Source organism: Asparagus officinalis, unplaced genomic scaffold, assembly GCF_001876935.1.
Source record: "Asparagus officinalis unplaced genomic scaffold, Aspof.V1 AsparagusV1_Un1585, whole genome shotgun sequence".
In the NCBI taxonomy this organism is placed as follows: Eukaryota; Viridiplantae; Streptophyta; class Magnoliopsida; order Asparagales; family Asparagaceae; genus Asparagus; species Asparagus officinalis.
In genome coordinates, this window is record NW_017973844.1 from 1 (window position 1) to 9,983 (window position 9,983).

Consider the following 9,983-nt stretch of genomic DNA (forward strand, 5'->3'; position numbering starts at 1 on the left):
GCCCGGGAGTATCACTAGCTGGGAGGACATGGAAGAACTATTCCTCACCAATTTCTTCGATGATGACACTGAAGTCTCAATCGGCACATTGTTGGATGAAAAGCAGAAGGATGGGGAATCGGTTGACGTCTTTGTCAAACGATTCCGGGACAAAGCGGTGAACTGCAGAGATCCACTCACAGAAGAGTTCATCCTACAGACATGTCACAACAACTTGTCATTGGATGTATTAGAGGTCATGGGGGTTGTGCCCTCTAAAACTTGGAAGGAGTTGAAAGTGAGAGGTGAACAGGCTGAACGCTTTCTCAAGAGGAAGAACTTGGAGAGAGGTCTGCCACCAGCTAACAATCAAAAGCAGAACTTTAATCCTCGAGGCAGAGGAAGAGGGTCCACGGCAGCTGTGGATGCACATCAAACGTCGCAACAGCCCCCGCAACAACAACCACAGCAGTCATCCTTCCAGCTGGCGTCAAATCAGAATCAGCAGCCCCCGAGGCAGCCTAAGACTTCTGAGCCTAGATTTCCGAAGGAATACTCATTCAAAGATGATGAAGTTCCGGTCATCTTCAAATACTTATTAGAGAACAACAAGATCAAGCTTCCACCGGTCACAAACCAAGAAGAAGCCACGAAGATTAATGACCCGAAATACTGTGCATATCACAGAAGGGTTCACCATCCAACTAAGACGTGTTATGTCTTGAAAGACAAGATACAAACATTAATTGATGTTGGTATTGTGACACCGAAGCCAAAGGTGCAGACCATCAACGATGATCCTCATGGACAGCGCCAGAAGGGGCTTGTATCTCACACAGCCCCTAACGGCGAAATCCTTTGGGTTCATCCGGATTTGCTTGAAGATGAACAGTGGACGACATCCACATCAAAGAAGAACGGATTTGCTTGAAGATGAACAGTGGACGACATCCAAATCAAAGAAGAAGTCAAAAAACAAGGGAAAAGAGAAGTCCTGTTATGGAGTCTCAGCAATCCCCGAGAAGAATGATGAACGGATAGCAGCCTTACCACTTTCTGAAGGAGAACAAGAAGTTTTCGCTACAAGAAGTGGGAATGAGTACCATTATAAATATCCTGAGACCTCTAACCCAAATGCTACAACTCTAAAAGAGCTAGGGATAGCTACAACTCCTCCAATAGCTGCTGAAAAGCCGCAACAACCGGCTAAGCAAAAAGAGAAAGAACCCCAACATAAAGAGGTTCAAATTCCGAAGCAGTCTCGTTTCAGCCGACCGATTGGACGAGATAAACCGGAAAGCTCGAACGCACCATATCGTTTCGACGTTATGGCTCAGCTGGCCAATATCCCAGCAAGGATTACGCTATACGAGTTGTTGCGCCTCTCGAAAGAAACCAGGGAAGCTTTACAAAAAGCTTTGGCTGATTCTGAGGTATTCCTCACTCAGATCAAGCCAACTCCCGAAAAGCCAGAGTCATCAGTACAGCATTGCAATCTGGCAGCCACAAAATTCCCTTGCATCGCTTTCACAAAAGAAGATATGCAAGTCAGGAATTCAAAACATGATAGGCCTCTATATTTCACCGGATATATTGGCTCGAGCATGGTCAACCGGATCCAAGTCGATCCGGGTTCCGCTGTTAGCATCATGCCACTTCGATTGATGTACCACCTCGGAATTCCCGCTAACAAGTTAGCCTCTACAGGAACGGTTATCTATGGTTTCAACACAAGCGGGTCACGACCGTTGGGAAAAATCCGGGTGAAGTGTCAACTCGGAGATCTGAAGTCTGAAGTCACCTGCTATGTGATCGATGCGGAGACTTCCTATAACTTACTGTTGGGTCGTCCATGGATCCACGGTAATCTTATAGTTCCCTCCACCCTCCATCAGTGTTTGAAGTATGTCGACACTAATGAAGAGGTCAAGACGGTGGTCGCGGATAAGCAACCATTCAAGGGGTTAGAAAATTACTTTACTGACTCCCTTCTTTATGGTGCTGAATCCGATACTGAACCATCGGCCCATGGCACGGACAGCGGAGAAGAAGCTGATACCGAAGCCGGGCTCGATTATAGTGAAGGTCTTGTACTAAATGACATTGAACCTCTTGTAATCGATCTTGACGGTGATGAATCGTCGGACGAAAGTTGTAACTGGCAGCTTGCCGATGAAATAATAAAGGGTGATTTAGAGTATTTGCCTTGTCTTGATAATGTAATGCAGGAACTGTATAACAACCCTAATCTACATATGCCGCTTCGTTCGTCTTGTACGACGACGAAACGCCTCCAAGATTCATGCGGAACAACTGTAATCTTACCCGCAAAAGTATGGGGTGAAAAAGAGATAATCTTTGGAAAAGGGGAACTATCCCCTACTCCAGATCATTTCTTAGACAGTAATTCGGATGAAGAAAAACCCGGGCGACACTTCTCCCGGTATAGTTCTCAAGCGAATGACTATATGGCGAGTCAAGGCTATGACCTTTCACTTGGTGAAGGCCTCTATTTTGGTCAAGGTGTTAGGGTTCCACCCCGTCCTGCCTATGTACCAAAAGGAAAACCAGATAATTATTACAGTCGTAATAGGGGTCTGGGTTATGCCTCATCATCCGATGACGATTATGGCCAACGGATAATTAACCAATTAATAGACAGGAGTGGGCATTCATCTGACACTTCAAATTGGGATTCTGATGTAAGCATTGGAGAAAAATTCAAAAGTCTCATGTCAAACATGGCAACAGTCGATCCTTCTACAACAGAAGAAGACGATCAGTTGCCCACTTGGGAAGATCCTTGGACACATTACATGAATGTCCAATACGGGGATCGATTCGAGCAAAGAGAACCTCCTACTGAAGATAAGGTAGAGCAAGTTAATATGGGTGACGAAAATAATCCAAAACCTATATTTATCAGTGGGGATCTTCCACCAGACGAGAAAGATGAACTAATCGCCCTCATCCGAGAGTATATCGACGTGTTCGCTTGGAATTACGAAGATATGCCTGGACTCGACCCAAACGTAGCAATGCACACCCTTAATATAAAATCGGATGCTAAACCTGTCAAACAACAACAAAGACGGTTTCGGCCGCAAATTATGGAGGCAATAGAAGTTGAGGTCAAGAAGCTAATTGATTCAGGTTTTGTCAGAGAAGAACAACATCCCGAATGGTTGGCCAATATAGTCCCAGTTCTTAAAAAGAATGGAAAGATCAGAATCTGTATTGACTTCAGAGATCTGAATACCGCCTGTCCTAAAGACGATTTTCCCCTACCAATTACGGATGTCATTATCGACAACACATGCGGGTTTGAGAGAATGTCGTTCATGGACGGATTTTCTGGGTATAATCAGATAAAGATGCATCCAGATGATGAAAAACATACAGCATTCAGAACACCCCTGGGTGTTTTCTGCTACACTGTTATGCCATTCGGCTTGAAGAATGCCGGCGCTACGTACCAACGAGCGATGACGAAAATCTTTCAAGAGCACCTCCGGAAAACTGTCGAATGCTACGTTGATGACCTGGTCGTTAAGAGTCGCGATAAAAATGACCACATTAACGATCTGAAGACGATGTTCGAGCTTATGAGAACTCATCAGCTGAAAATGAATCCGACTAAATCCTTCCTTGGAATGTCGAGCGGTAAATTTCTTGGGTTCGTCGTCACTACAAAGGGTATTCATATTGATCCTGATAAGGTGAAAGCGATACATGAGCTACAACCACCGAAGAATCTTAAAGAACTCAGGGGGTTGCAAGGCCGATTGGCATATATCCGTCGGTTTATATCAAATCTTTCCGGAAAATGTCAACCATTCTCTAAACTTGCGAAGAAAGGCGTGTCATTCGTTTGGGATGAAGCATGCCAAAGGGCATTCGAAGATATTAAGAAATATCTAGCGAATCCTCCTATTCTCGTTGCACCGAAATCGGGCAGACCGTTTTTGATTTATGTCAAAGCGACGAGCCATTCGTTAAGTGCATTACTTGCACAAGACGACGATAACGGTCACGAACAAGCTGTGTATTATCTGAGTCGTACATTGGTAGGAGCTGAGTCTCGTTATCCGATAATTGAGAAGGAATGCCTCGCTTTGGTATTCGCGATTCAGAAAATGCGACATTATTTAGTCGGACAGACGATTTATGTCATTTCCAACATAAATCCCGTACGAGTATTCATGACCCAACCGGCTTCCATGAATTGGCGGTTGGCTAGATGGGCCTTACTCCTATCGCAATATGACTTGTACTTCAAGCAACAGAAATCTGTTAAAGGACGAGCTATTTGCGATTTTTTGGCGGAAAACCCTACGAAGGATGTAGTCGAATTGTACGACGATCTGCCAGATGAAACTCACGAAGTTAATACCACCTCGCATCAACAAGTGTGGCAATTGTACTTCGATGGGGCTTCTCGATCAACCAACGTGGCAAGTGCACCCGGATGTTCTAAAATTTCCTCAGGTGTGGGGGTCGTTTTAGTTTCCCCGGAAAAGCACATCTTGCCTAGAGCATATTCACTAACTGAGCCATGCTCTAATAACGTGGCTGAATACAATGCATTAATAATCGGACTTAATTTCGCCAAAGAACTGGGGGTCGAATACCTCGAGGCTTTTGGAGATTCTCAACTGGTAGTTAATCAAATACGAGGGGAGTATGAAGTCAGAAATCGAGACCTGATTCCATACCACCAGGTGGCCATCGAGATGGCAAGCTCGTTTGAAGAATTTTTTATCGAGTACGTTCCGCGTCTCCAAAATGCATATGCAGACGCATTGGCAGCATTGTCAGTATCCTTGGCTCAACCTCCCAAAACAGAGCAATTGATTACAGTGAGGACTCACCAGCTTATTGTCCCAATCTACGATTCGAATGCCAAAGAGGTTTACTCAATAGGAGTTGAACCTGAAGTTCGAGATTGGCGTTTTCCTATTATCGACTATGTCTTACATGGTATATTACCTGAAGATGTAAGAGAAAGGGAATCGATTCGACGAAGAGCACCGAGATTTTATTACAATGCCGCAGCGCAAATGTTGTATCGACGATCGTATGATGGTCTTTTACTCCGTTGTCTATCCGGAAAAGAAGCGGAACAAGCACTCAAAGAAGCGCATGATGGAATATGCGGTGCACATCAGCCCGGTCCTAAGCTCTGTGATCGACTTAGGAGAATCGGGTATTACTGGCCAACTATGGTAAAAGACGCAGTCGACTACGCACGAAAATGTGAAGCGTGTCAATTACATGCGAATTATATGCACATACCCCCTGAGTATCTACATCCTTCGGCGACATCATGGCCGTTTGAGACATGGGGAATGGACATTGTAGGTCCTATTTTTCCGCCTTCGGTTAAAGGGGACCGTTTTATTTTAGCAATCACCGATTATTTCTCGAAATGGGCAGAAGCAGTTCCACTTAGAGAAGTAAAGACGACTAATGTCATCAAATTTATCAAACACCATATCATATATCGATACGGTGTGCCAAGGCGAATAGTACACGACAACGGTCCTCAGTTCGTGAGCAACGCATTCATCAAGTTCTGCGGTAAATTCGGGATTAAGGACGTTTCGTCAACCGCTTATAATCCTACAGCTAACGGACTGGCCGAAGCTTTTAACAAGACTATCATCAAAATTCTGGCGAAATTGGTGAAAACCAATAAACGAGATTGGGACGACAAACTCGGCGAAGCTCTCTGGGCTTATCGTACGACCGTCCGCACGCCTACAGGAGCCACCCCGTATGCTTTAACGTATGGGTGTGAAGCCGTTCTTCCATTGGAAGTGCAGATTCCTTCTCTCCGTATCGCTCTCGTAACGGGAATGACGACGGAAGAACATCATCAGAAACGTCTCGAGGAATTAGAGATATTAGATGAGAAACGCTTGGAAGCTCAACAACAGATCGAGTTTTATCAAGCTAGAATTTCTCGGGCTTTCGATAAAAAAGTCCGACGACGAAGCTTTAAAGAAGGAGATTTAGTTCTCGCTGTTCGAAGACCTATGATTCTCACTTCTAAGAAGAAAGGCAAATTTGAACCTAAATGGGAAGGACCGTTTGTAGTAGAAACAGTCTACTCGAACGGTGCCTATCGCCTGGTTACTCAGGATGGCAACAAATTGATGATGCCAATCAATGGAAAGTTCCTGAAAAAGTATTATCCGTAATGCTTTCAGGATAACTTACGTAAAACGGGAAGTTTCTAGAAAATCCTATATGGGATATTTCAGGATAACCCGATATCAGTTGATTATTTTAAATGAGAACTGATTATGCGAATGATACGTTCTTAATTGTTATGAAAATAATTAGGAACCTTTTACTACTTTTGTTGAGATGAGATTTAATGACAAGTTAATCTTTCCTCACAAAACCCTGTAATGTGATCATGGAAGATGAGATTCAATAATTTATAATTTCACGCTATGAAACCTCCACCGGTCGGATTGAGCAATCATCGTCAGTCGGTGTCAGTTGACAAATTATTTCATGTTAAATGTTTGAAATCAAAATTTCCCATCGAGTAGTTCGTGCAAATCAACGAACTCATTGTTATTTGTACCCTATTCCAATTTCTCACCTGGTCAAACCTTTAAATAGTTAAGACCAAAACCAAAATCCCCTCTCGATTCCTTCCATGAACGAGAGATCCTCAAAACTCCCACTTGGTCAAACCTTACTACAGTTAGGACCACAACCAAAATCTCCTTTCGATTCATTTTGCGAACGAAAGATCCACTTTCGAATTGAGTAATCAAACCTTACGACAGTTAGGATTATTCAGGTCAATCCAGATTCTCTAAGTGAAGATCCCACTTCGAGTTTCTTTTGCTCCAGGAGATAGAATATAAAATTCTTCCTCTCCAATTCTGGGTTTATCTCTACCAACAAACAAGAGACCAGGAGATAGAATATAAAATTCTTCCTCTCCAATTCCGGGTTTATCTCTACCAACAAACAAGAGACCAGGAGATAGAATATAAAATTCTTCCTCTCCAATTCTGGGTTTATCTCTACCAACAAACAAGAGACCAGGAGATAGAATATAAAATTCTTCCTCTCCAATTCTGGGTTTATCTCTACCAACAAACAAGAGACCGGGAGATAGAATATAAAATTCTTCCTCTCTGATTTCGGGTTCGTTGTCCTATATAGGAAGCGCAACCTATTCACACTTTAAAATCCATATCACATGGGGGATGTTATCTCTATCCCTTATTAGAGATAAGCCTACATCTAACACATGTAGCCTACATATTCAATATGATAGTTCAAAGCCTAAAAGAGTTTAATTCTTTTAGCGCAACGTTATATGTGAAACGGACTTAGATAATTCACATACTAGCCCGACTCAAACGGTAGTTGGTAAAGGCATATCAAATCCGTTGATGGCTGAGGATTTGCCAAAAATCCTATAAGTATTATGACTATTTATTCTAAACAAGAATGAGTAATCATAATAAAATCTCAATAAAAAAGAAAAGTTCATTGTATTAACCAAAAGAGTTCAAGCAAAGCAGCACAAAAGAAAAGATGCATGTTTTCAAAATTACAATAATTTGTAATGACGGAATTCATCTTCTAATTTAGAAAGCTTTGTCGCGTAAGCCAATTCGAGCTCAGGTATCAGTTTGGCTTTAAATTTTCTTTCATCGATACTTTGAATTCTGGCAACCTCTTGTTCTTTGTCATCAAAAGTCTTGTTCTGGAAATTAAGTTGCCGGAGTATATCCACCTCAGCTTGAGTTACTTCTGCTAGATCAGACTCCAAAAATTCGCAAGCATCCTTAGCTTCGGCAAGTCGTTTCTCTAACTGGGCTACCTCTGTCCGACGTGATTCCAAATCACGATACAGGTCTACCTTGATTTGAGCTTTCTTGGCAGCACTCACCCGGAGTTGATCAATGCGAGTCTTCAGTGTTTGAAGTTCGGATTCAGCGGATTTCTGAGAATCACGCCATGCTTGTAGCCTCAGGTCCATTTCGGAAGCGATGTAAGAAGGTGCGCCATCAACTCGAAAGTTCTGTAACTGTTCAATGTGTTGTTTAAGATCGACCAAATAAGCTTCTATGGAGTTAGATAATTCGGTGCACCCCTGTTCTTTAATTCCTGATACATGGCGATCGAGAGACTTCCTGAAAAGTTCAAATGGTGAACCTTTAAGAAGAATCCGATCGACCATGGCGTTTAAGAAATGAACGAAGCTTTGGACGTCAACACAGAGGGCAGCTTTGTCCGGATCTTCATCTGCCAATAAAACTTGAATCCGCTCGGACAATGAAGAAGAAATAGCTGCAAAGAGAACAAATAAGTTAAGTACAAGAATATGTACGCTCGCTGGAAGAATTCACGACCGAGTTACCTTGGCTTGTTGAGGTCAGAGCAGATTCTATAACAACAGGGATCTGTTCAGGAATAACGATCGTCGGTTGAGTTACTATAGGAGACGGTTGTTCACCTGAAACACCTGATGGCTTCGGATCCAAAGCGACAAAATCTTGAGGAACAAGTTCTGTCAACGAGAAAAGGATGAATGATCACTCCGCAAGTATTAATCCAACTTCAAAGCACGATTAGACAAAACGTACCAAGCTGAGTCGAAGCGGCAGGGGGTTGTTCTCCCGCTGTATCCTTTGACCCTCCTACTTCATGATCCACTAGAGTCGGAGCAGAAAGCACAACAGGTTCAGCTTCGACAATAGCGGAAGTCGGGGGAGCAGTGACTGGTGGTTCAACTTCAGCTGGGGGACTTGCCAAGAGTAAGAAACCCAGACCTTCAGGTTGATCACATTCACCAATGACAGTAGATGCATCAGCTTTGTTGGTTGGTCCTACATTTAGAATTCTTATTTCAGTCATCCAAGAATAATAAGAGATGAAAGTATAGTTAAACATTGGAGTCTAAAAGGATATACCTTTTGATACACCTACTTCAGCTGAATCAACTCGAGTAGTTGGTCCTGCAGTAGCGGATGGAACCGGATTTGATAGTATATCGGAGATCTCCTGGTGTACATCTTCGGACATATCAAGATCGAAATCACGCTCATCGAAATCTCCGATACCCATATCATGGGTAAGTTCGATATCTCCCGGTTTGTTTCAGAACCTTCATGACGACGTTTGGTGCGTAATTCAGTTCTGGGAGGAATCTGGGTTTGAGCTTGAGTGGAAGGTTGTGATCTTTGTCGACGAGCAAGAGGCACTTCATCCTCTTCATCCTCTTCGTCCCCACTGAGAACGTCTACCGGCATCCGATTAGGATAGGTCATGACGACTCTCTCTCCCCGTTTTCTCGAAGTAGCTTGTGATTGAGTAGGAGCAACAGATGGGCACACAAGTCCTCTTTCAAAGAAAGAATCAGGAATGATTGAGTAGGAGCAGCAGATGGGCGCACAAGTCCCCTTTCAAAGAAAGAATCAGGAAGACCCGTTCTTTCATCAGAACTTGAGCTAGTCTCACCCGCCTTCTCGGAAGTCTCCGTCTCCTCAGAGTCAAATTCTTCTTCACTACCAACTGAGCGAGCCGGTTCTTTTCCCTTCCTCGATGATTCAGCAGCATCTTTCTTTTGGGGTGAAGTCATAACTTCACGTGCCGCTCTACTTGAGCGCCGCGGGGCTGTCTCTTCTTCTGGTTCTGACCTTCCCCCGTACTGGGTGACGATGTTGGCAGCGAGCAACCACTTGCAAAATAGAAAAGTCGTCCGCAGAGGTGGTGTTTCCAGAGGGAGATCGAACTCAGCACCTGTGCAGCCAGCAATACTCCAGAACCAAGCTCTCGCTCCGTCGATAAGTCCCCCGCGAAAGCTAAGATGACGATTCGGGTTGCCGACATAAATTTGATCATAGCCGAATTGACGAGCAAATCGACATGGAAGATAGGGTTCAATGTGACAAGTATCTCTTACCCTAAATAACAAATAGCCAGGTCGAATGTTTATCAACCATCTGAAGCACCCGACATCCAAG

The 9,983-nt window shown here is 43.5% G+C and overlaps 1 protein-coding gene across 1 annotated transcript; it reads right to left on the reverse strand.

Annotated features, from left to right (window-relative positions):
- Positions 1-7,441: 7,441 nt before the first annotated feature.
- LOC109828462 lies at positions 7,442-9,084 on the reverse strand. Its single transcript, XM_020395453.1, has 4 exons — positions 8,931-9,084; positions 8,604-8,846; positions 8,378-8,527; positions 7,442-8,307 (listed from the first exon to the last, which is right to left on the reverse strand). The coding sequence occupies exons 1-4, from the start codon at positions 9,082-9,084 to the stop codon at positions 7,565-7,567; spliced, it is 1,290 nt and encodes a 429-aa protein (XP_020251042.1). The 3' UTR covers positions 7,442-7,564.
- Positions 9,085-9,983: the final 899 nt, after the last annotated feature.

Excerpts from the sequence above, each read along its gene's own strand:
- LOC109828462 (XM_020395453.1), bottom strand. The coding sequence starts at position 9,084 with ATGGGTATCGGAGATTTCGATGAGCGTGATTTCGATCTTGATATGTCC. Across the intron at positions 8,528-8,603 it reads TGCCGCTTCGACTCAGCTTG|AACTTGTTCCTCAAGATTTT; the intron begins GTACGTTTTGTC and ends TCTCGTTGACAG. Across the intron at positions 8,308-8,377 it reads TCTGACCTCAACAAGCCAAG|CTATTTCTTCTTCATTGTCC; the intron begins GTAACTCGGTCG and ends TTCTCTTTGCAG.